This window comes from Fistularia commersonii, chromosome 7 (genome assembly GCF_037954325.1).
Source record: "Fistularia commersonii isolate RoL2024-O1a breed Wild chromosome 7, RoL_Fcom_v1.0, whole genome shotgun sequence".
Lineage (NCBI taxonomy): Eukaryota > Metazoa > Chordata > Actinopteri > Syngnathiformes > Fistulariidae > Fistularia > Fistularia commersonii.
The window spans coordinates 18085897-18112216 of NC_141290.1; the positions used below are offsets into that span (position 1 = coordinate 18085897).

Consider the following 26320-nt stretch of genomic DNA (forward strand, 5'->3'; position numbering starts at 1 on the left):
AAGTGACGAGGAAGGGAAGGAGAGTGAGAAGGAAAAGGACTGAGAATCTTAAAAAGGGCAGGGCATTGAAGTTTTAATGAAAGAAAGGGAAGAATCTGGATTTCAGAGGCTGCTACATAAAAATGAAGTGTGTTGTTTGTATGTTTAATGAAATTTAAGGGTCAATTATTTAATGTGACTTCATATTACATCGATATCACAATTGTAATTGAAATTATGATTTAATGTATAAGATTTTCTGGCCGTGGCCAGAGGAAGGGAAATTCTTAACCACCTACTTTGACAACCGGGAGAAAACGATCTACATCCTATGTTTTGTCTAGGAAATAGTGGCTGGATTGAAGTTCTTATTTCTTCCGTATCTCCAAACATCCCCTGCCTCAAGCACAAGAAAACTAAAACAACATGAGCATGATGTACCGAGAAGGGAAAACAAGACAGAAATGAGATCTGATGTCTGGCTTCAAGCCATCCAAGTTCTTTAAAAACAACTCTTGTCATTAAAAACAAATCCACATCCTTATAACTTGATGATTAACGCATGGCCCCTTTTTTATGTTGATTCATACAAAGTATGACACATAATGCCTCATTTATGTTAAATATTAATGTGACTTCCATGGTTTTAGTAGAATGCTTAACTAGTGGTTCCGCTCTGCATATAGATTACTTACTTTACACAGATAGTGTGTGAAATTTTTATTATGATTTTTTATGTTCTTCCCTGAAAAGATACTATAACAGGACAGTTTGACCCAAACATCTGCCAAGAGTTGAAAACTCACCTTAGATAACTTTGCGTTAAGTATAACGAGGCTTCTCAGCGGTCATGTGACAGGTCATTCAATTGATTATATAACAACGTTATTTTTTTTAAATTTCAGAGGTTGTCAACACTTCCGGCCCTCTTTGCATTTCATAAGGAATTTATTTCCTTTGACATCCACCTCTGACTAAGATTGTCCCATGTGAAGTTATTTAGAAAAAAAAACATATTTTTAATTTTCTCTTTTACTTTCAAGCCATTTGATGGGATCAATGGTAAACATACAGAAAATGTAAACAGGGCAAGGTCATCCAAGTTCAGCACTAGCGGTGACATCATGGAGGACGACGTGGCTGTTTGTTTGACCAGTACTGTCCCCATCTGATCAGAGAGAGAGAGTGAGAGAGAAAAAGAGAGAAAGAGAGAGAGAGAGAGAGAGAGTTTATGACCAAGGTTTAAATAAATAAGACTGATCAGCAGTTGCTAATTAGTGGCTTAACATAGAAGGATATGAAGTTGAAGTACAAAAACACGTTGGTGTATGGACACACACATAAATAAGGGCGTGAACAAATCTTGAATGCATAAGTGTGCTTTAAGAACACAAGCACACACATACACCTCATACACCTACACACACACACACACACACACACAGATGGCAAATGACGTTGAAGGGCATTAATTTGGATGAGTGGCCTCAGTGTGTGCTCACTGATAACACACATTTCTAGTCAATGTCTATACTTAATAGGACCTTCACTGGACTCAAGGATTACATAACCGCTAACCTTCAAATCTAATCTCTACCCAAATTCCAACTGACTACACTTGTTCTCATTTTGGCGGATTTTCTTTTTGAGTCTCGTTTTGGGCAAATACAAAAGACACAAATGCATACACACACCCCCATAATCTAGTGTTTACCTCCAGCTCTGGAACGAGACCAACACACATTTAGCCCGTTGCTCTCCTAAACACATCAAAGAGCAGGGAAGTGCAAGCAAAGGTTGAAAAAGTGAATATAATCTTGATGGACCCTGTTCCCTCTTGTAGCTCACTTATATTAACTATAATTTAACATATTTATTTATGAAGTTTAATGAAACGCTATGACATCCTTCAAGAAATTTATGACAATATGATGTAAAAATACCAAAAAACCATATAAATCAAAGTTGAATAAATTTACATTAAAGTGGTCTTGATACAGGGAAGGGTTGGTTTTAATATTTGGATTCCATGCATCCCAAGAAAAAGAAAAGTAAAGAAAAGTAATCATCTTGATCCCAGACCAAACAGGAACAGGTTACCAAAAAGTCATAGGGTGTTTCCTCTAAAAGAGAAGATTGCTGTCACTAAACTTTGCCTGAATATATAAAGATTAAACGAAGAAAAAGAGTCCCTTCAAGTGAACAAGCCTTCTAGTCAGAGCATCAGAGCATTTAAAAGTGTTTCCAATCCACCACCTCTGGTATTATGGCGCTGTGTCTTGTGCACTGCCATTAGAATACGAAAATGAACTATTATAAGTTCAATATTTACTCTCAAGGGATTTCTTTTTAAATAATTCTACGGCTGTTCCTATATACTGTATCCTACAGTGACCATGCATAAATTAACTCCATTTGCGTCTTAAGATTTTCTTTTTGAGCATAGTCTTCCATCTGTCTTCCCAGGTATTGGTTACGCTTCGATTGTGATCGTGTCCCTGCTGAATATCTACTACATTGTCATCCTGGCCTGGGGTCTCTACTATCTGTTCCAGGTGGGTTCAGAGAACAATAACAAAATATGCAATTTTCTGTTAGGTTTCCTACATTTTTGGGGGTCTAAATCATGGATTGCATTGATTTCGGATTCAATATTTAAAGTCGTAGGTCCTTGGCCACAGGATCCGAGGTGGAAACATTTATGACAGATGGCTTTAGCAGTTAAAACACCGACTTGAAAGGCATAATGACCACAAATAGAAGAAAAAATAGATATAGATTTAGAGTATCTAGTTTTTTGGAGTCTGAAAGAATCAGTATGTTAGGAAAAAAAATAGATGAGTAAGTTTATTTCCACCTTTTCATTTTTACATTATGGGTGCTGTTTGAATATTGTCAGACAAAATAGATATTTATAGAGCTGCGCATTGTGATACTCTGTACTGTAAAAATGTATTCTTTTTTTATGAAACACCTACTGGGAAGGACTTTTTTTTGTACAAATCAATTTGCTATTTAATGAAAATGCATCAACATACCTTTACATTATTTTTTTTTCCCTTTTGATCGATTTTAATGGTCAGATTTTAAGAATCATATCAATTTCTATCAATTCCTACATATGTGCTGTTTCATATGAAAATACTTGCACCAAGGAAAACAATTTTAAATTGATATAATTAGATTGCATAATATTCTACTTGCTTTGCATCAAGCAGCATCAAACACACATTCAGTTTATACATCTCTCTCTTACACATCCCGCTTGAACAATTTTGTCATCTGTTGCTGTGAAGACATGAGACATGTCACAATGCTTTGCTTATTCCAGACAAGTTTATCATGTTTTCTGTAAGGGAACCTGTGCAAATACACCCCTGCGTGGGTTTTATGGGCTTGGCTTCCTGGGCTGTATAAATCCATGTACTATGCATACCAGACAGTTATTTTTATTGGCTGGTGTCTGCTTTGTTGGACATTTTCAAAAAAATAATAGAAAATAAAAAAAACTAAAGCAAAACATTTAAAAGGGAATGTTCTAACAAAAATCCCTGTGAACTTAAATAAAGGTCATTCATGCAAACAAAGCTAAACAAAAAATAAATGAAGAAATGAAATAAAATATTGTATGAATAAAACATTAAAAAGCACGTTAGGAGACTTTAACTGTACAGTATATTTAAAGGTAATTATATTTATGATTATATATAACTATAATTATATTTCATTGTTCAAAAATTTCAGTCGGAACTGAGATCAAAATCAACCATTAATGTTTTCATATCTAAGTGCTGTCAGGTGGTTGCTCTGTGTTGCTCCTATTTGAGAAGAGTTCAAGTGGAACCCATTCAGTTTCTCTCAGGCTCCCCTAGAATAAGTGACTTTGGAGCCTCGCTAGTTGGAAATTAACATTTAAACTTCAGCCACCAAAGAAAATGAAGGAATTAAATCCACTTAAAGCTCCCAGAGTTCAATGATATCCTAATCCTGGTTTTAGGAAGAGACCAAGGAAGAAAATGCATTCTAATTGTGCATTAGAAATCAAATCGACTTGTTGCCTTGCAGTGTTTTCAGCCGGAGCTGCCTTGGGCAAAGTGCAATCAGCCCTGGAACACGAATCGTTGCATCGAGGACACCTACCGCAAGAACAAATCCCTTTGGCTCGCTGCCAACGCCTCCAACTTCACCTCCCCCGTCACTGAGTTCTGGGAGTGAGTTCACACACACACACACACACACACACACACGCACACACACGCACATTTTCAAAAATCAAACAATCCTGACACACACACAAACAATGCTGTGTCAGGAGGGTTTGATTTTTGAAAATGTCACTTTGGGTGGTGTGTCTGTATTTTTGCCCTGTGGATATTCTGAATATAAAAGATAATCTTGTTGTATTTTAGTATTTTGGAAGCGTTTCAAACCAGTAAATGCTCTAGACCACAACATTTTTAGGGATAATTTAGTTTGTTTTGGTTCAGGAGGCTTGAAGATCAGAAGGAAAAAAAAAATCACCAAAATGGAGAAATGTTTTTAATAATATAAATATGACCTTTTTAGACATAATTAAAAAAATACAACTATAATAGCTAGAAAGTATCTAAAAACACCAATATTCAACAAGGTTCAGAAATTTCAAAGATAGCATTTTCAAATATATTCTACCTGAAAATAAGTACAAAATTACTTTTCAAATTTTAAGAAATAAGATGATTTTTTTTTTAATTAAATAAAAAAAAAACACTTTTATACATTATTATTGAAGGCGACCTTTTATCCACAAAATTAAAATGAAACTTGAAAGTTTAGATTGCATTTTGCCTCATGCCTGTAGCCACTCCACCTATTATAACCTGAACCTTCAAATATTGAAATTTGACGCTGCTGGAAATTTGCCAGAGAAAAATTAAAAGTGCTTCCCTTCTTATCCTCGCAGACGCAACGTGCTGGGAATAACCGGCGGCATTGAGGACATGGGGCCCGTCAAATGGGACCTGGCCCTGTGTTTGCTGCTGGTCTGGGTCATCTGCTTCTTCTGCATCTGGAAGGGAGTCAAGTCCACTGGCAAGGTAAACGCACACACTTACAGATGCAGAACATGTCAAATGAGATTTTATTAAAATAGTGCATGATAAACACAATGGTTTCGTGACCCTTTACGCATAGAGCAGGGCTAGAGTGCATTCTTTAAAATGGTTTCTACAGGACAGAGATAGAAAACAAAGGTGCAAAAAAAATTGAGAAAGTCTTGACTTTTCAGTGCAGTGTTATGTTGCAAACATCCAGCCAAGAGATTCCTGGAAAGATAGTGTTCAAGGAATGAGTCCTCTCCAGATGTGCCTAAAACAACCAGAATTCCTCGTTTTTTTTTAATTTTTTTTTATGACAGTTATATTGATTCTGGCTTTTTTAGACTGTTGATACAATCTGTGGATTAACTCAACAAATTTTAACTGTCCAGGATCACGCTGCTTGTAGACTGGAGGAGCACCATGAAAGAGGCTCATATGATATGTTTCTGAATATATTTTTAATTTCTTTGTCTGAAAGGCTTCAGTATAATAAAGTAGCAGCACCTTTACTTTTTATTTGATCGAGATAAACGCCCTGGAACAAACATCAAATGACACCTGAACCATCCTGGTTCCGTTTTAAGAGCTGCTTTATGTTTCGGTGCCATGGAGTTCATAAAGCATCCCCAGGAAGATGAAAATGGAGTCGAGATAAAATATCAATCAATATCCGGCACTTTGGAGAAACAATTTGTTGTATAAATATGTTAATCTCATGAATAAACAAAGAGTATAATGCAGTGAGGCTGAAGTAATTCTTGTTTCATAGTTTGAATGCAGTTAGGAAACATGGGAAAAGAAAAAAATAAGGGGGAGGACAAATTCAACATTTAATCAAAATCACATTCTTTGTGTTCTTTTTTAATACTTAAATACTCCTTAAAATACATTTTCCATCGAAATATTTGGCTTCCGGACATAATATGTGACATTTTTGTTTTCAATTGAATATATTCGGTGTTAGTGATAGTAATAGTAAGTAAGTAATAGATAATGAAAAACAATTTTTAAGTCACAAAACACACTTGTTTCTGACATTGTACCTTGAGTTTAATTTCTGCTTGCATTTATTTCTATAGATATCAGCATGTATGTCATTCAATTGCAGCTACAAGGAGAAAAAAAACACTGAAAACATACTTATATGTAATTGTTTAACCCCTTTTAAGACAATTGAACAGCAACATGGGATCTTGTAGGAATATTTATCAGCCAAAGTCTAATTTGAGTCATTGATTTATTTTAATTCCCAACCAGAACTCAAGCAGCCAACAGATCTAATTAGACCCATTTTACAGTTTTTCCTGTCCGTGCTCTTCCTCAGGTTGTCTACATCACTGCCACATTCCCCTTTGTCATGCTCATCATCCTGTTGATTCGCGGCGTAACACTGCCGGGTGCGTCCGCGGGCATCAAGTTTTACCTGTACCCTGACCTGGCTCGCCTGAAGGATCCAGAGGTGGGTACTGCGGAAAACCGCAGAGATAACATCTATTACAAAAACTATGTTTTGGGAGATCAGTTTGGGCCGCTTCTATTTCCTGTTCTTGCATGTGTTCATGCAGTTTATAGTCAGGGAATGGTGTAAACGAATTTGGGCAAAAAGCAATTTGTACAAATCTTATTGAAATGCCTGAAAACTGAGCAGATGGATTGAGTGTGACATTACTTTTAACCGGCCAGGCAAAGTCATAGCCAGTCACTGAGGTGAATCGTTCTATTGGTGTCTCCTTCATTTGATTCCGGGTTTCATTTGCTTTTGGCGAGTTAGTCGCCATCATTTCTTGACACTTCCCCGGAAGTAAGTGGAGGTGCAGGCAATGCTACATGTATTGTTGGGATTTAAAAAAAAACCTGATGGTTTTGAAATCACTAGAATAACGATTCAAGGAATTAAAAGTAGTGGAATTTAAGTTTCCAAAACTCAAACAATCATCCACCACTTAGAGCTTCACTTAACATATCCCGGTATGTCGCACTCACCGGCAGGCCTCAGCTTTTCTGTCCCTCATTCTTGACTCACCAGGTTTGGATAGACGCCGGCACCCAGATCTTCTTTTCCTACGCCATCTGTTTGGGCGCCATGACTTCCTTGGGAAGCTACAACAAGTACAAATACAACTGCTACAGGTGAGCTTACAGTTAAGCGGGGAGCGGGTTGGACGGGTGGAGCGGGGAGGGTGGCGGTTTTGGGGAAAAAAGGGTGAAAGGGGGGATCCTTGTTTGTTCATTAACAAATCCTCCTCATGACATATGTGTGATATAGGGACTGTTTGCTGCTGGGAGCCCTCAACAGTGGTACCAGTTTTGTGTCTGGCTTCGCAATATTTTCCGTCCTGGGCTTCATGGCACAAGAGCAAGGGGTGGACATTGCTGATGTGGCAGAGTCAGGTACGAGGGTTCTAAAAAAACAAAGGTGGCAGTGATGGTGGGCGCTGCTTCCTGGTTAATAACAATAAAAGAATAAAAAAATTAAACAGCAGTAAATTTAACGAATTAAAAAAAAAAACAGCAATGAGACCATTTTTTTTTTTTTTATAATGTTTGAAATCGATTCACCTTTTTTCTTTAAATCTAAAAATGACGGCATCAGAATTTGGAAGTTTCCGCAATCAAACACTCCTTGACGAAAGCAGAAAGTGAATTCTGGGACTTTTCGTTTTGGTTTTTTTTTGGCGGTTTTGAAGCTTCAGGGTTTGAGGATGCTGAAAAGCTGATTTTGGGAGTCAGAGTTTGCTTGTGCCAGCGTGCTGGCTCCAACATGCCAACAGCGTTGGCTCTGAGCTGTTCTTTACTGACTGGTGTTGCTCTTTGTCGTGGTTCCTGACCATTGGGGTGATTCAATCGTCACAGCTGACCTTGATCGCAGTGCATGAACGATGTTTTCATGGTAACCACTCTGTGACCTGCAAGTTCACCATTTGTTCATTGTCAAGCAATGTTAGCTTGGTTTAATGTGATCCCACTGAGTGCTTCTCTCATATAACTGAGCACGGAGTGCTGGTTGTGTTTCATTTGGCAGAGAAGTTAAAATCTGGCTTTTTGAAAATGTCTTACCATATGAAGAAAAGAAAAAAAAAAGAGTCCTTTACACAGAGCTTTGAGGGATATTTGCTGGAATGGGATTTCAAATTTGTTTCCCAATTCGAAAATAAACTTCCCTGTGTTTGTGAAATGCCACCAATCATGTGATACAAAATGAGAACAGCAACTTGAATGTTATCATCTTTGCTGATGATACCTGGAAATCCCTAAGCCCAATTTATTTTTTCTTCAACGTGGCAACAAAGTACAGCGCAGGTGTTGTAACTGTTTCCTGAGTGTGAAACTTATCATATTTCACGTTTTTGTTTGAAACGTTAAGCATAATCTCCCAAATGCAATGTCTTTCCTTAAGTGGTGTCGATTTTGGGGAATTTTAACCATGCCTTTCGAATGGCACAATATTCAAAGAGTATCCTGCACTGACACCAGTTGGTGTGCAATTCGACACACATGCACACACAAGCACATAAATACATGCCTACATACACAGGGACCCACAGCAGCTAAAATAAACAAAATAATCAGTCAAGACATTCATGTGTTAAATACTGGCTTTACTGGCTTCAGTGGATTCCTCCAGCTTTTTTTTCTTTTTTCTTTTTTAGGTCTTCTTGAAGGCATAGCTTTGATTATTATCCAAATAACAATCACAACCCATCATGTCTGAAGCCTTTCTGTCATTTTTCGTTTTCCTTTATTTCTTAGTGAAAATGGTTTTACTGTTTTAACGGAGAAGCTGCTGTCAGTGATAAGTAATTGCCAGGCGTGCAGTGACAGCATAGTATTCAGACGCATGGAAGTGAAGCCATGCAGCACAGCTTAGAAAAAATGAAAAAAAAAAAACAAAAAAAACAAAACTGCATTGAACTCAAGCAGGAAAAGAAATGAGTTTTAGGTGTCAGAAGTATTTTGACACACTGGCAAGAAACAACAGAATCTTTGGGGCAGGGCATTAACGTCCCTTGGCTTGCCGCCCAGCTCATTCTTCTTCCACGTTTTTCAAAGGCACCTGCGCTGTGCATTTTCAATGCTAGGTAATTTATTGCTAGCTGAAAATATTCAAACCATGCTAATATCACTCAAAATGTATTTCAAGAACTCGGTGTCCCAGGCCACAAGTCAACCATGCCACAGCCCACGGATTGTTAGCAAAAGCTAACTCTGACCTGGCATGTTTGTTGGACAGTGCGTCCCCCGCCCGCTTCCTTTTTTTTTTTTTGTGCCTGTAAAAGCGTTTTGGCACACGTGGAGAGGTCCGTGCACGACAAATTGAGTGTTTAGAACCTCTTCCAGATACAACTTGTCATTGCACCCTGCTTAATGAAGAAATTAACCATAGAGTTTTAGCAGACATCCTGTGCATCTGGTTTCTGTCAGTGCTGATAATGTGCTGAATTCAACTATTTGAAAGGTTTGTACAGAAGAAAGAAAAAAAATAAAACACGGCACTGTGGATTAGAGTTAGATAACCGTTTTTTCTCCAATGCCCCTTGAAGAAATGGACCTATGTGCTGTTTCATTGAGTCAACGCTGTGTTTGGTTGGATGCCTCGTCATAATTTGCAACAACTGAGCGTATTTTCGTACCTCACCATCAACCGCAATGCTGGTTTGCTGTTTAAAGCTGCTTCCTTGTTTCTTTACCTCTGCAATTTTTAACCCTTCCAGAGAGGAAAAAAAGGCTGTTCCATATGCGTTTTTATACACTTCACTTGGCATCTGCTGCTGTTTTTTTACAACATTGGTGACCGATGTTTGCATCTCTGATTGACTCGTTCTGTCAGCGATGCAAAACCATTTGAGTGAATTTGATGTTTACTATTATTTTAATATCTTTTTTTTTGTTAACTTCAACTTCTGAGACTATTTTGTATCGCTCGTTCTCAGCCGATATGATATTTAACCTGAACACACCTTTACCAGTTCAACATTCCGTTTTGTGTGTTTTTATTGAAGTATTTGTTGCAGTGCTTGGATTTTTTGGCTAATCTATTGCTATAAAACTCAGTTGTGAGTGCATCACGATGCAGGATTTTCCTCACAGCGTCACGACTTCACCATAGCTGCAGTTTTATACGCACACTGTTTATTATATGTCTTCATCACCTGTAAATTTCTTGTTTATTTCATATTGTTGTTTATAAGAAAATTAGGTTTTCTTGTCGTGCCTCATTGAAGTATAGTGTCATGTATTAACTTTATACCCATTAACCAATACTTCGACTAAAGTTACAGGTAAGTAAAACATATATGTTAAATATTTTTACTTTAAAGTTTTAAGTTAAAAAATCCTCTTCAACTACATAGTAGGTACTGAAAGTAATTTGGCTTCTTATAACCAAGAGTAGCTTAACTTGGTGGTTTAAGACAGTTTGATGTTGAGGTCGGCATCTCAGATACCTATCTTTTCGTGGGGATGCAGTTCAAATTAGCTCACCGTGAGATACTAATGTTTTTCACCCCCTCCCCCGCCTCTCTGTTTGCTCTCGTCCCCATCCCCTCCCCTCCTGCTCTATCCCCTTGCCTACAGGTCCCGGCCTGGCCTTCATCGCCTACCCCAAAGCTGTAACCATGATGCCTTTCCCTACACTCTGGGCGATTCTCTTCTTCATTATGCTGCTGCTGCTTGGCCTCGACAGTCAGGTGAGCACTACGTCCAGGAAGCGATATGAAATGGTCTGAGGCCGTTGTGAAGAAAAAAAAAAACCAAAACGTCAGGTTTGTCGGGTAAAAAAATAAAAGCATCGGGATCAGAATTTGCCAGAATTACACCATTTGCACTTGAGTTTCATCTCCAAAAATTGAACGGTCAAGATCTACGATTACTTTTTTGTTGCCGTATTGTGAAAATGGGTGGCGTGTGAGAGTCAGAGCCCCCTGGAAATGCAGGTATAACAAAATAGTTTTTCATCCTTCGTCAAGTGTAAGGGTAATATGACCTGAAGTGCCTTGTTTGTTAAAGCAGCATCGGCTGACCCTTTCCGCAATCACAGCACGAAATCTCAAAAAAACATTTTCCAGCTCGAGGCTTCCCAGGGATTCAAATTAGACACACTGTGAAATGAAATCACATGTTTCCTGGAAGAAAGAGGGTTTTCTCCAAATAACTGCGAGAAAATAGCCGCATCCTGTCGCTTCTGGCCCTGTTTGGTTTCACTCTGTAAAACCCTGGGTGCGACGGGACCCAAAATCATGAGCTAATCTGTTTGTTACTTTGAATAACGTCCCTGTGTTTTTTGTGTGTCCGTCCCCAGTTTGTGGAGGTGGAAGGGCAGATCACATCACTGGTGGATCTGTATCCGTCCTTCCTAAGGAAGGGTTACCGCAGAGAGGTCTTCATCGCTATCATCTGCTGCATCAGCTACTTGCTTGGACTCACCATGGTTACCAAGGTAACCAGCTTAACATTTTTTTAAATGTTGATGTTGAATTATTGTATATTTGCTTTAGCTGCTGGCCCATTGACAGGCTGCGGTTAACATGGCAGGACTCCATTTAAAAAAAAAAAAAAAAAAAGTTCAGTTCGTAGCATGGCTCCCCAGAGAGACAAAGGGAGCCTATTTATACCGTTGAGTCATGAGAACTCGCCTCATCTTATTAATAGACGTTCTTTGTTTTTTCAAAATCTAAATTCCCCTTTATATCCTATTTTTAACTGATTCTGATGCATCCATTTCCCGTCTCTTCAGACTCTGTTCCTTAAATTTTTTTTCCCACTGTGGAGCCTAAGTTCATCTCTGGAAACATGAATTTAATGGTCAAATATCCACCCAGACACGTGACTATCCTTTCTCTGCGCAGAAAATAAGAAAACTGCTTCATTAAACTGCTTTGAGTCTACAATCTTGAACATGGATCTCAGAAGTCACTTTCTCATTTTTTGGTTTACCCCCGCCCCCTTTTTTTATTTTTGTTTTTTTTTTTTACCCCAGAGTTTTATAGCCCTCCCTCGTAAACTTTACCTCTGGCTGATTTTAGTTCAAAACATTGAGGAAAAACAATTTTCAAGTGTGAAATGCAGTTTATTTCATGTCAGTCTGGGGAAAACAGCCTTTATCCACCAGAACGCTATGTCAGATTGCCTTATAAATACATGTTTTGTCAGAGTCGGACTAATGGCATCACATTTTACGCCAGTTTCACACTCTGTCCTCTGAAGAGTCCAAGATAGAATGAGATAAAGCCCTTTTTAATCTCGGGGAGAAGTCAAGCTTCAACAGTAGCAGCAGTTGTTTACAGGATAGGACAAATTAAAGAAAAAAGAGGCTATGCTACTCAGAAAAGACCAGGAGTTATAGAGTAAAGGTCAATAGAAAGAAAACAGTTGATGTCACTGATGACTGAATAAGAGATAACTGCAGTTTAAATCAATTTTTTGGGGTTAAAATCACAAATGTGTTGAAGTAATTCTTGAAGATTTTAAGCATTGAAAACACCCCGTAATGTAATTGTTTGAATTTTGAAACCATGAAACCAGTGTAAATAGCATTTTCATTTATTTATTAGATTTTGTTTTAAAGCAGCAAAAGTGCGATAAATGTCATGCCGCTACATGTCATGAAACAGTTTCTCATGAAAGTCTTACTTCCCGTGTTAACATCAAACTGTCAAATGTCCGTTGAGCAAACAAATACAGTCATTTCGGAGCTTCAGTGCGTGACAGCTCTATCTTCTATGATTCAAAATAAAGTGTTATCAGTTCGCAAAGATCCTTGTGATGGTGCGCAAATTAGGACATGGTGACCTTCTGAGCGGTTTAAAGTCTTATGCTTCCACAACCTTTAAAAATGCTGGTGTTTCTATTTGGTTATTTTAAGTCTAAAAGAAGCATTGCTTTCATTCCCTCACTATCTTGTTACCATGTTATTATTATTTATCTCCCTCCGCCCCAACAGTCCCAGTCCGTTTCTGTTATTCCCCCACCACCACCTTCATTCTGCCGTTCCCATGACGACATCTTTTTATGTCTTTCAATGTCCTTGTACAAGTTTAGGATTCCCATGATGATAAGGGTTTTTTTTTTGTTTGTTTGTTTTTCCCGTCATAGATTGAACACATGATTGCACGGAGTCATGGACACACACACGCACTCACATAAAAAAACGCACACATACGCAAACACACACGTACTGACGTGTTATCTGCTCAAGTTTAATTCAATAGTATTGTCTCTTTTTTTTGGTGTAATTCATTACAGGGTGTGGTATCGAGAAACACACACACACACACACGCATCCATGCGCGTACACACTACTAGAGGCACTCGATTCCTTTATAACGTTCATGGAGGTCCGACAGTTGGTGCGCTGTGAAGGGAGCAGGTGTTGTGTGTTTGACTGATACACAAAGATGTGCCACGATAAGATATCAGGAGAAACCATCCCTGAGAGTGTAAAACAAAAAAACAACAAAAAAAAAGAAGGTGGACATTTAACATTTACTATGTGGAATACCACTCCAGTGGCAGTATTTCACACACACACACACACACACACCCATGGCTGCTCACACTTCAATAAAGTCTGGGTGGAGGGGTTCCCATATTTTGTATAGCAATGTGTATAACCGTCTGTGCCCAGCAGTGATTCTTACCGTCAATGTGTGTGTTTCTGTCTCTGCAGGGTGGCATGTATGTTTTCCAACTGTTTGATTACTATGCAGCAAGCGGTGTGTGCCTTCTGTGGGTGGCATTCTTTGAATGTATAGCTGTTGCCTGGGTTTATGGTGAGTTCCAGTCAAAAACACTTGTTAATTTAACAATGTCTAGAATTTTTTTTTTTCAATCCCAGGAAGGTTTTCAATATTATTTTACATCAATGAATTTCTCTATGACGTTCAAGATTCTTTGGATCGTTTCCTGGTGATTTTTGGGTCAGTCTCTGCTGAGTTTTCTGTAATTTTTTTATTGACGTGTCACCGTGCCTCGGCTGGTCGTGAAAAAAAAAATTGGAGAATACAAATATCCGCTCCTAAAACCAGGAAGCACGGTTTGACATTAATAGACGGAGCAGCACCCCTGTGTCTCATGGAGGCGACAAGGGGAGCCGAGGGAGTGACAGAAAAAGTTCAATCCTATAGAGACAATCTAGATTTGGATACATTTCTCTCAGGAGCCGAGGGACAGGTGGTAGTGAAGTGTTCAGCTGTAGGACAGAAATGTTATTAATTGCCCTTAGGTCAAATGTGACATGGAAATGTATTTTTTTTCCTGTTTTGGCAGGCGTTGATAATTTTTACGATGCAGTTGAGGACATGATTGGCTACAGACCAAATCCTTGGATGAAATGGAGCTGGACGATCATCACTCCTTTGCTGTGCATGGTAACAAACTGGTTACAGCTAACACGCCCCTTGATGTCAATTATCGAACATACACTCCATACAACATGCATCATTTTTTTTTCCACGCTGTTTTGCTGAGAATACTTCAACAAGCATGTCACAGCTTTAATATTGCGTCATAACTTTTTGCAAAAGTGGCCTCCTTTCAATTACAAAAATGTTTCTTTTCTTAATTATTTTTCATTTCTAATTCAATCTCCTTTTTCAATATTTATTTTATTTTCTCATATTTTTTTCTTCCAGTTTTTTTTCTGCTTACAGTGGTCTTACCAAACTTACATACTTTGCCTGTATGGTTACCACATAAATGATTAGTACATTTGGAATTGAATTTAGCAACATGTTTAGACGACCGGTGTAAATAGATTATAAAAATCTGTATTTCAAAATAACAGCTTATTCCTGTTTATCCTTCCAGGGCTGCTTTTTTTTCTCCCTGGTCAAATACAAGCCATTGACGTACAACAAGGTCTACGAGTATCCGGACTGGGCCATTGGCATTGGGTGGACTCTAGCTCTGGCTTCCATGATCTGCATCCCCATGGTGGTTGTCATCAAGATCATCCGCTCCGACGGGCCGCTTATTGAGGTGCGACCGCTGAGCATTAATCATTCACAAGCAGCTTCCAATAACCATTATATACATTTGTCAGAAATATGTATGATGTTTGCAATCAATTAGTTATCCCTTTTTTTATTATAATCAGGAATACTTTATTGATCCCGAGTGAGTGTTTTCACTTGATCTATAAAATCAAGAAATTGAAATAAATAAAACAAAAATAAAACAAGATAAACATAAAGAAAAGAAAAGAAAAATGTTTTTCATATAACCCATTGTAGATGACGCCGTAAGTGATTTAGTAAAATAAAAAAAGAAATACATTGATGAATAAATAACTGAACAAAAAAATTCTGATATGCAACACAAGAGCATAGGAAAGGAACACTTACCAATTATCATCTACTAATGATGCTAGAATAAAATGATATTTGGAATGTTAAAGTAATTTATTAAATTACAGATAAATACATTACATTACATTACATTTGGCTGACGCTTTTATCCAAAGCGACTTACAATAGAGGACATAGGGACTGCAAAAAACACTTGCAAATACAAGATGCACAGGAAATATACAGAACAGTAAGCTTGGGTTAGTGAGTTTTTTTTTTGTTTTTTTTTTTGACAAAGACATACACAAATGTACACACACACACATAAAAATAGGAAGTCATTTTTCGAACCGATTATTACTATTTCAAGTAGTTAACAAAGTCAAAATACAGAGGGTTAAAACAGTTATCATTTCGCAGAGGATCAAGGCAGTGGCAGCTCCGGTCCGTGGCGGCGCCAGCTCCCGTCCAGCCGACCATCGCGGCCCCAAGGATCTGGCCTACCCTCTGGACCCCAACGGGAACAAGGGCCTGCTGATGAAGGCGCCGACTCACACCATCGTAGAAACCATGATGTAACAGGAAGAGGCGGGACAACTCTCCATGAGATAGCTCTCCCCTCTCCTCCGCTCTTTCTCTCTTTACTCTTTAACATGCTAAAGCTAGCTAGCTTCCTGTCTGTCTGTCTAGTGGACTGATAAGGGTTTTAAGGAAGAAGAAAAAAAAAAACAAACTTCAAATCTTTCAGGAACTATGCAGGTTGAGTGGATCCCAAGAGGTTAGCGATCACATTATTTTGATCTTGACATCACAAGTCTTTTGGTTTGAATAATAATGGCGTCTGTTTGCTCCACTTGCTAATTTTCCAGACAAGCAGTCGTTGTTCTAAAAAAAGAAGGCTGCTCGATTGAGTCTCAGAATCAAACAGGCTTTTGTGGCCGATATGAAAAAAAGGATTCTATGATTTTTTTTTTTCTTTTCCGCCTGTTCTCGAGAAACCCAACAGGTCTTCGCCTGTTCTACGAAAAACAGGGGGCGGGTATGCGAAGGCATGTGTCGTCGGGTTCAGCGCCAGTTCATCCGTGTCGGGGGCGCCATGTTCAGATCAGGCGAAGCAATCAAAACTGTTAATTTTTATTTGATCTTATTCTTGTATTGTTACCCAAGTCCAGTATTAAGCTTTTCACCAAGTGAAAGCAAAAGATGGCTCAAAACAAAACCAACGTTTTTGTTGAACAATCCTGTAAATTTCGATTTCTTGAAACCAGATTACGGCACGGGATATGACAAAATTCAGTTTCCAGAATTCGATGACCTAAAATGAAATGTTAAAAATGTGTTTGAAACTTCCTTCCTTTGGACAGCTTTCCATTCAGGGGAAGCTGTGAATGCGATCAGATATCGACCAACAAAATCATTTTATTTCAGAATATAAAACTAAACACTATTCTAATCATCCCCGTGCAACTTTTTAATCAAAGAGAAGAAAATAAATATTGGAATGTGAAACTTGTGCCCATTTATTGAAACCAGTGTTCTGGTTCTTAATTGCACCTTAATAACCACCAAAAAATCAAAAATAAGAAACGGATGACCCCCCCCCCCCCCCCCTCATCTCCTAGGGTGAAACTGATTGACCTTGCATCGGTTCCCTGAAAGGATTTGAATGAGCGTATAAGGTACGAACCCTTGAGCGTGTTTTTATTTTTTTGTTGTGTGGCGTCGTGTTCAGTAGTAGCTAACAGTCAATATCTATCTTATCTGTCCTTGACCAGTTTACAGTACGTTAGTGGTCGCACTAGCTACTCTCTGCTTACACCTTTATTCTGGACTTTTCAGACTCATTTAATTTCCTGCAGAGGAGCTCATCATTACTATTATTATTATTACTATTATTATTATTAGTCTTTCCTCTGTCGATGTTTAGATTGTTTTTAATAAGACTAATGTTATTCACTGTTAATGATAATCGCTGTAGTTTTTATGTAGAGGGAGAACTTTCGTCCGGGCGTAAAAAAAAAAAAAAAAGCCGAGTATAAAATCACGTATTAACAGCCGCAGCCATTGTAGTTCCAGTCTTCAAGCTTCAGGCGATTTTTTTTTTTTTTTTTTTTTTTTTTTTTTTTTTTTTCATTTTTTTTTTTTTTTTTCATTTTAATATCGTGTCTCATGGGGAAGGGTTAGGGGGTGAATGTTGTTCACTAAAAAGTTTATTGTGTATAGTTAAAAAAAAAAAAAAAAATACAATGACTCAGATCTGTAAGTTCGTAGGTGTTTGTTGTTTTTCAGAGGGTTTTATAGCTTTTCCTTGTCTATATATACCAGGAGACAGTATTTCATTTGGCTAAAATCACCTGGATCGGGGACCAGCTGGTCCAATCCTTGAATTTCGCGCAAAAGTTTTGTCCATTTCATCCTGGCGTTGCCCTTTTTTCACCTTTTCATGAAGTCTCACGCTTTTTATTTTTGTATCCAAAAGTCAGCAAATAGGCTAGGTTTTCTGACAAAAACTGCAGCAAGGCCTTCAGAATAAAAGCATGAATTAGCAGCTTAGGTCACAAACAAATTAAGAAGGCGCAATTCGGAAATCGGGCATTTGGACTATTATACTTACAAAATGTCAAGAGTCAAAGCCTAATGACGTCACGCTCTGCCAATGCCTGACAACATTGCCTGACATTTGCGGGTGCTCGGGTTTTTACTCAGAAACATCATATCAGCCTTAGCAATCCAGACAGAAACCTTCATTTGACTAATTATCAATTATTTCTCAGCGGCTATTTACTTCCCTTGTGGCAGAACTTTGTGATATATACTTTTTCATCAATATTACAACCTATTTCTGTCAAATACTTAATATATTCACCTCCCAGTGATTTTACTGTTCCGAGTAAGGAGGAATCCAGCAGGAGAAAAATCTAGACCCCTGAGGGTTTGTTTCAGAACCATGGACAGCTCTTTCTCCACCATCAAAGGTTGTTTTTTTCTTCTTTTTGATCAGATTTTAACCTCATGGTATGCCACACGCCATGTGATTTTTATTTTTTATGATTAAAAATGCCTTAAAGGGTTTTGTGTGAGAACATCAGGATTTATTGCAACCATAAACAACAGTCAGTATTTTTCTTTCATTATTTATTCATTTTATTTATACTATTTGGAACACTAATATTGTTTTTGAGTTAATTTGGTCTTAAAAATCTTAAGGGAGATGAAAATGTGGGTATTTGACTGAAATAAATCTTGCTTTACAGCCCAAAATATTGCGCTCATAATAAATCAACACGGGTAAAAAAAAAAGAAATATTCAACATAATCGTTCAAATGACCAAAAATATAACTGTGGTGAAATAATGCAATTGGTTAACTCGACTGAGGTTTAATTTCACTGTATTTGCTTTTATATGGCAGAAGCCTTTGCTTTCAAGTTCATTATTCACAAATTCTTACTCATTTTAAAACAATAAAATTTACACGTACTTCTTTTTTTTCTTATATTTATAGTGGGAGATTTTATGTTTAATTGAAATCCAAATAAACTGAAACCGTAAAAAAAATGCATTATTTAGTCCACTATTGACAATTGTACCTGCTTTCAGCAGAAACCCATAAATAACTAAAAAATCTTGTGATTCTGACTTTTTTTAACAAAATAAAATTCAAAAAGCCAAGTAAAATCATAAAATGGCAGTCATTCCATCCAATAAATATGTATATATATTCTTTTTTATGTGACCCAAATGAAAGCAACAGATATTTCATTCTCATTTTTGGTGTAATTGAAAAGAAAAATTATGTCACCAGCGACTGTCCACTCAGGACCTGCTCTTTCAGTGGTGCTTTATAATTAGTAGTCCAAAAAAGGAAGGTCAGTAAAAACCCTACTTTTTAACCATCAAAATCATATATTTCATAACCAAAAATGTTGTCGGTATAAACTAACGCAGGTTTATCTCATGATGCACTTTATTTGTAGGATCTAGACTTCACTTAAAGAAAAATAATAAATGACTGAAAAAGTGAGGCGAATAAAACAAACACTGCCATTTATCAGTCCATAGTCTTTATTGAAATTTGTTAGAAACCTCTGAGTTAAAAAGAAAAAAATAGAGCCTTTGTTAATTGAATTGTAATAAACGCCACATCAGAAGAAGCAACCAGAGACCAGAGAGCCTGACTTTTATTTTTTCTTACTGTGTCAATTCAGGAGATCTTATCATGAAAAGGGATTTGCAGAAACCAAATCCACAGCGTTTTCCTACAGAACTTTTTTTTTTTTTAAATGTTCAAAATAAGCTTTTCGACATGCGTTTGACTTAAAATATATGAATCAGAGCTTCACACATAAGGAGTCACCTTTTTTTCATACGGATCATGGCCCCTCCCCTCTAGGGGGTCTTTGCAGCAGCATACGGATTCAGAAGTAACCCGTTCATCTTGTTTTGTCGCTTTTCAAGACAAAATGTCAAAATTATCTTCAAAACACAAATGGAGGAATATATTTTAAGATTGAAAACAACTCAGACACCAAAAATTGTCTTCAAATGATGCAATAGATTAATTTTTGCTGAATTTCTTAGACTGTTTTGAAGTTAGAAATGAAGGAATTATCATTATTGTTATGAATACTATTATTTTTATTGCCCAGTCTTGCTAAATGAGACCGGACGTTTATAATGAGAATTTTAGAAATGTTGTTGCTGCAAAGATTCCTTTCATTTCATGCGGGTGGATCCCGTATCCCCCCCACCATGTCCTGACACTCCCACCACTCATCAGCCGAGTCCTGTCAGAGATTGTGACATAGAAGGAGGACCGGAGCATTAATGATGCACAAGTTTTTATCGCCGAATGTTGAAATGTAGAAATGTGAAAGTCACCTGCACAGAGGTGCATGTGTGCGTATTTTTTTAAGACTGAATAAGATTTCCTTTTTTTTTTTTATTGTTCTCGTTTCATTTGTCATGGTTTGTCACGTTTGCCTTTTGTATTCCAAATTTAGTTTGTTGAAACCGGTTGACGATGGTATTATGAGTCCATCCGTCAATCAAAGACAAAAAAAAAATGCAAAAAAAGAAAGAAAAAAGCTGCGATTTGTTATGTGCAATACTTTGTAGAATATCTTTTACATGCTGTCTCTTTTTTTAAGTAATTTGTTCATAAGGTTAAAGCGGAGGATTTCAGCCAAAGTAAGCTCACAAATTTGCTCACTTGCTCACAAATGGTGGGCCTTATTTACTAATATCACGAATCTTCTCACGCGCCATTAGACTTCTTTGTTAAATGACTTTTTTTCCTCTGTATCATCACTTTATTCTCTTAATTGCAGGACTATATCTCCTAAAATCATGTCATTAATCTCACCATAGTATGATTTTATTTTTGTAATATTGCAATATTGACCTGATAGCATTGTGACTCTACTCTGGTAGTTTTATTTAATTAATTTATTTTTTTTTCTCCTTCTCTGGCCATTATTCTCTGTCGTGGTGCCGATATTTGAAGTCGTCTGTGAATTCTCAAAGAATATTTTGGATATTCAGGGTCCAGTTAAATTTAAAACAAAGAAAAGAGATCCTACCGCAAGCGTGTGCAAAGAGTAAACTAAACATGAACCACTAATCCATCAAATATCCCGTGGTTTAAACTGCACTGATGATATAAAATTACTACAAAACTTTTTTTAAATAAAACTAAATTTCTTTGTTTTTGTTTTCTTCAATGAGGTGGTGAAGGGGATGAAACACTAAGATTGTCTCAGTGCTGTTGTGCACAACTTCAACAACAACAAAATGGAATCCAAAAAAAATCCAAAATAGAAGCCATTACAACCAAAGTTATGAGATGTTTATTGAAAATTTGAGCAAAATAAGATTGAAGCTAACATTAGCTATTCTTTGATGGAACAACTTGTTTTTCGGGTTGAGGGATTGACTCCTGCAGCAAAAGCGGAGGCAAATCCACTGAATACCTGCGACGCCAAATCCAATGTGCAATTATATTATCTGCATCCTAAAATCCGACATGTTTAGAGCAAAAACCTGTGTTGCTCCAATCTTTTTCTGTTGTGCTTTAATTTTTGCGATGTAGCTACAATCTTAGATGATGCAGATGTGGGTTATAGATGACAAACACATGTTTAACTACTGAAGTCGCCGTTAAAACAGCTCGACATGTAGAAAAAGAGGATCTTTGGGTGTGGGTCACTTGACAGTGTGGTTTTATTTTGAAAAAAAAACAAAAAAATAGAAAAGGCTCTTGAACGAAAAACAACAAAGCATTGAGGCTTCTGGGATATAGTCTTCTTTCATTCCCTTTTTTTCCCATTTCTGTCTTCACACTCATTTTCATGGTTTTCATGACAACGCTTCTGTCTCTTCTGTATTAATCGATATACCATCCTCTCCTCTCCATCCTTTTACGTTCCTCCCATGTTTTATGCAATGTTCAAAGCAAAATGTTTTTCAATTCTTTGTGAAAAAAAAAACATTTTTAGAAAAATTTGAAAGGTTATATATTTTCTTTCTATGGTCAACCTGTACGCTCAAAAAAAAAAAAAACAAAATAAAAAAAAACAGAAAACGTGTTTGATCGGGTTTTACAGAGGTGTGAAACTTTTTTTTTATTTCCTAATAAAAGATGTGTCTTCAGTAATAGTATTTCTGAGTCTTTTTTTGTGTCAGTCATTTCATCTGTACATGAGAAAAAAAAAGGGCAAAAAATTAAACATCTAGAAAATATATACCATTGCATTGTTTATTCATACGAAGATGAGTATCCGGCATGGTCCCTTTATGTTTTTTCAAATTCTGGATATTTAATCCGATTATCACGACTATCATTATTATTATGCTTATTATATTGTATTATATTTTTAGCTTGCCGCCTTTACGTTGGGGTTCGACCCGGTGGATGAGAGGGTAGCGTCCCTCTGGCTTCAGATGGCAGGTCGGGTACTGACTGCTTGTTGTTATGCACCCAACAGCAGTTCAGGTTGCCCACCCTTCTTGGGGTCCCTAGAGCGGCTGCTAGAGCGCTCCTACCGGGGACTCTACTGGGAGACATCAACGCTCACATGGGCAACAACAGTGCGATATGGAAGGACATGATTTGGAAAAACGGGCCCCCCGATCTGAACCCGAGCAGTGTTTTGTTATTGGACTTTTGTGCTCATTATGGATTGTCCATAACAAACACCATGTTCAGGCATAAAGGTATCCATACGTGCACATGGTACCAACGCACCTTAGGCCACAGTTCTGCCATCTCATCACCACCTGGTGGTAAGTTGGCTCCGAAGGTGGCTGGGAACATCTGGCAGAGTCCCCTGTCAACTCTCACCTCTAGCAGAACTACAACCACGTGCCGAGGGAGGCGGGAGACACTGAGTCTGAATGGGACATGTTCTGTGCTTCCATTGCTGAAGCAGCAGACTGGAGCTGCGGCTGAAAGGTGATTGGTGCCTGTCGGGGCAAACTCTCAGTCCAATCGGGCCTATATGGCCTGTGGGGCTTCGGTGGTCGCCGAGGCAAGAACTTGGGTGCAGCACAGTTTGAGGAGACCATGGAGAACAACATCCAGCAGACGTTGAGGAGATTCTGGTTCACCATACGGTGGCTTGGTGCTCTGTCAACACTGTACAGTGAGAGTTGGGCACTGCTGACCTCAACTTGAGACGTTGTAGATCAGTGGCAGGAATACTTCCAAGACCTCCTCAATCCTGTCAAAATGCCTTCATTGAGGAAGCAGAACCAGGGGGCTGTGGAGCGGAAACACCTAAATCCGGGGCTGAAGTTTTTGAAGCAGTCAAAAAGCTCTTCAGTAGCAGGAACCCGGGGGTGGAAGAGGTCCGCCTTGGGTTCCTCAAGGCTCTGGATGTTGTAGTGCTGTCCTGGCTGACATGCCTCTGCAGCATTGTGTGGATGTTGGGGACAGTATCACTGCACTTGCAGACTGGGGTTGTGATCCAGGTGGGATCGGAGGGTGTGCTCCTACTACAGGGAGATCACACTCCTCAGCCACCCTGGTAATGTCTATTCAGTGGTGCTCTACCCTCGACAGGGTCCTCTAGCGGGCATGGTAGTTTGCCCATGCCCCCTCGAGGGGGCAACATGTGTTTTGTGGATGTGGAGAAGGCATTCGACAGTGTCCCACGGGCAATCCTGTGTGGGGATGCTCTGGGAATATGGGGTACCGAACCCTGTTATATGGGCTGTTCAGTCCCTGTATGATCATGCCAGAGCTGGGTCCGCATTGCAGAGTTGGGCTTTGTCAGGGCTTCCCTGGAAGTGTCGCCGATTCTGTTCACAACTTTTATGGACAGAATTTCTAGGCGCAGCCAGGGCGTCAATGGGATCCGGTTTTGTCGCCACAGGATTGAGGTCTCTTTATGCAGATGATCTGGTTCTGTTGGCTTCATCAGGCCATAATCTCCAGGTCTCACTGGAGAGGTTCACAGCCGAATGTGAAGCAGCCGGAATGAGGATCAGCATCTCCGAATCCAAGACAATGGAGCTCAACGGGAGACAGGTGGAGTGCCCACTCAGGGTTGGGGAAGAGGCCCTGCCCCAAGTGGAGGAGTTTAAGTATCTCTGGATCTTGTTCACAAGTGAGGGACGGATGGAGCAGGGGATCGACAGGCAGTTTGGTGCAGCATCCGCAGTGATGCTGACTCTGTACCGGTCTGTCATGGTGAAGATGGGGATGAGCCAGAAGGGTAAGGTCTCAATTTACCTGCCGGTCTACGTTCCCACCCTCGAATATGGTCAAGAACTGCGTGTAGTGACCAAAAGCATGTGATTGCAGATGCAAACGCCTGAAATGAGGAAGCTGCCTCCTGGACACCTCCCGGGGGAGATATTCTGGGCATGTCCATCTGGGAGAGGGCTGCTGGGAAGACCCAGGACACACTGAAGAAACCATGTCCCTGGGCTGGCCGGGGATGCCTTGTGGGGGAGTGGGAGGTCTGGGCCACACTGCGCCAGCTGCTGCCCCCACGACCCGACCATGGGTAAGCAGTGGAGGATGGCTTGATGTATGGTTTTTGTATCTGAAGGAGGATTTCATGGAGACCGGTGGTTATGTGTGAACGAGAAGGACCCAAGTGGAACAATGAGGCTACAAATAACAAGTGGAGGTAAACAAAGTGGAGGATTTTAAGCACCTGTGATTGACAGTCAACAGTTCCCATGAAGAAAAAGAAGCAGACTAAAGCACAAATACAAATTCAAAACTAAAATGTAAGTATTAAAGGGATTAAAGACAGAGACCTTCTTTAATCACCCTCTCTAAGCAACATCTTCTTTGAAAGCGTTTCCTTAAGGACTTTTTTAAATGATGCCCTTGCCAAAGGGTGCTTTCATGAATCAACATCCCCGTAAAGGTAAATTTCTGTCTGTGGTTCAGCAAAACTGAAGGGAAAAACTGCCCAATAAAACATTTATGGAGAAAAACTAAATGGAAAATCAGAGGGATCTGTATTTCAGCAGACACATTACATACCAAACATATATGACAAACATCTGAAATTAATTCTTTGTTCAAGATGGATCTGTGTTGAGCAACTGTAAACCCAAGGGCCCGAGTTACGAGACCTCCTTGTTACGATGGATACATAGCTTAGAGGCATTTAGGGAAACAAACAGGTTAAGTGTCTGAGATACAGTTTGCAGATGTAGAAAGAATTTTTATTTCATCATCAGTATTGATCTCATATTCCAGTCCAGGCATCTAAACCCTCGCCAGCAATGTAGTGTGGAGAAGTCATAACACAGAACACATCATTTGTCTTTGTGGAGGAGTAAAAAGGAGGGAGGCGGACTAAGCTAGGACCTAGAAGTTTTAATCAGATATAATGTTTGATGTTCATCTAAAAATCCTCCAGATAAGATATAACTACATTTATGCATTTTTGAAAAAGTTTCCTCATAAGAAAAAAGAAAATCTATTATCTCTTTCCATACCAAAACCAGAGTCTGGGTAAGTGCTTGGTGGCGAGGAGCTTGATCTCTTCAGCATGTTTTTTTGCAAATTGGGTGTGACATTTTTTACGTAATCAACCAATGGGGAATTCTCATTAATGGAGAAAATAAGCAAACATCTACTGCTCTACACATCCCCGCTCGCTCGCTGGCTGGAAAAAAAAAAAAAAAAAAAAAAAAAAAAAAAATCAAGCCAGTGACTGTGTGAAGCTGCTGAAAAACAGCCTCAGTTTATGGAATAATTTGACCCAAACAGATGTTTCATGACAGGAAAGTAAAGCTGCGGCCATGGAGGTGATTAATGCATGTCGGTTACTGGACGCCGCTTCGTTTCCCAGGCTGTGATTTACTCTCAGCACTTGTACCAACATGTTTTTCTCCCCCAAATTCAAATCGACTGATTCCCAGGGAAGTATTCATCCAAGAGCTTCTTAAGATACTCTGTTTGTATTCTCACATTACTCAGTGTGAAACACAGAGTTGCTTTCCCATGTCTGAATTTATCGTTTCTTTTATTTTTCCCATTAAACAGTGGTCAACAGGTACCGCAATTACTGTGACGGCCGGAAAAGTCGATGGCAAAGACCAGAACCTTCAGTTTTTCTGTTGCTGCCTGCTGATAGAGTGGCATTCTAACATTACCCTCTCTGCCTGCCGGCTGTTTAGGATCCATTTTTCTGAGAATTCCTTTTTTTCAAATCAATTTTGTTTAGACTGGCGTGTCACTTTTCTTCAACAGTCAAATATAGCAATAGGAAGGACAAAACCAGAGGACTGATGTCAGAGCGAAGTGATCACTTGTGATCTGCGGATGTTGCTGGTCCACAGGGACGCCGTTTGTCCCTGGTGACCTTTTTTCTTCATTTATTTTTCTAAAAATGGGTCTATTAGTGTAAACACAGTAGTTTCAGATCTAATATTATTCCATGGCCTCACATCGGCCTCATTTTTCTCTCAACAGCAAGTACCATCTGTGGGACATTTGTATTATGGCCTCAGC

The 26320-nt window shown here is 38.8% G+C and overlaps 1 protein-coding gene across 1 annotated transcript in view; it reads left to right on the forward strand.

Annotated features, from left to right (window-relative positions):
* The window catches only part of LOC147232973 (sodium- and chloride-dependent taurine transporter-like), a 29371-nt gene extending 12444 nt beyond the window's left edge, over window positions 1–16927 (forward strand). The window contains exons 4-15 of the mRNA XM_086150156.1: window positions 2446–2534; window positions 4045–4190; window positions 4922–5054; window positions 6382–6516; window positions 7084–7187; window positions 7324–7448; window positions 10632–10744; window positions 11356–11493; window positions 13723–13825; window positions 14322–14422; window positions 14862–15032; window positions 15761–16927. Coding sequence (XP_086006282.1) covers window positions 2446–2534; window positions 4045–4190; window positions 4922–5054; window positions 6382–6516; window positions 7084–7187; window positions 7324–7448; window positions 10632–10744; window positions 11356–11493; window positions 13723–13825; window positions 14322–14422; window positions 14862–15032; window positions 15761–15919 — 1517 coding nt within the window. The 3' untranslated portion in view covers window positions 15920–16927. The remainder of the gene's footprint in view (window positions 1–2445; window positions 2535–4044; window positions 4191–4921; window positions 5055–6381; window positions 6517–7083; window positions 7188–7323; window positions 7449–10631; window positions 10745–11355; window positions 11494–13722; window positions 13826–14321; window positions 14423–14861; window positions 15033–15760) is intronic.
* Window positions 16928–26320: the final 9393 nt, after the last annotated feature.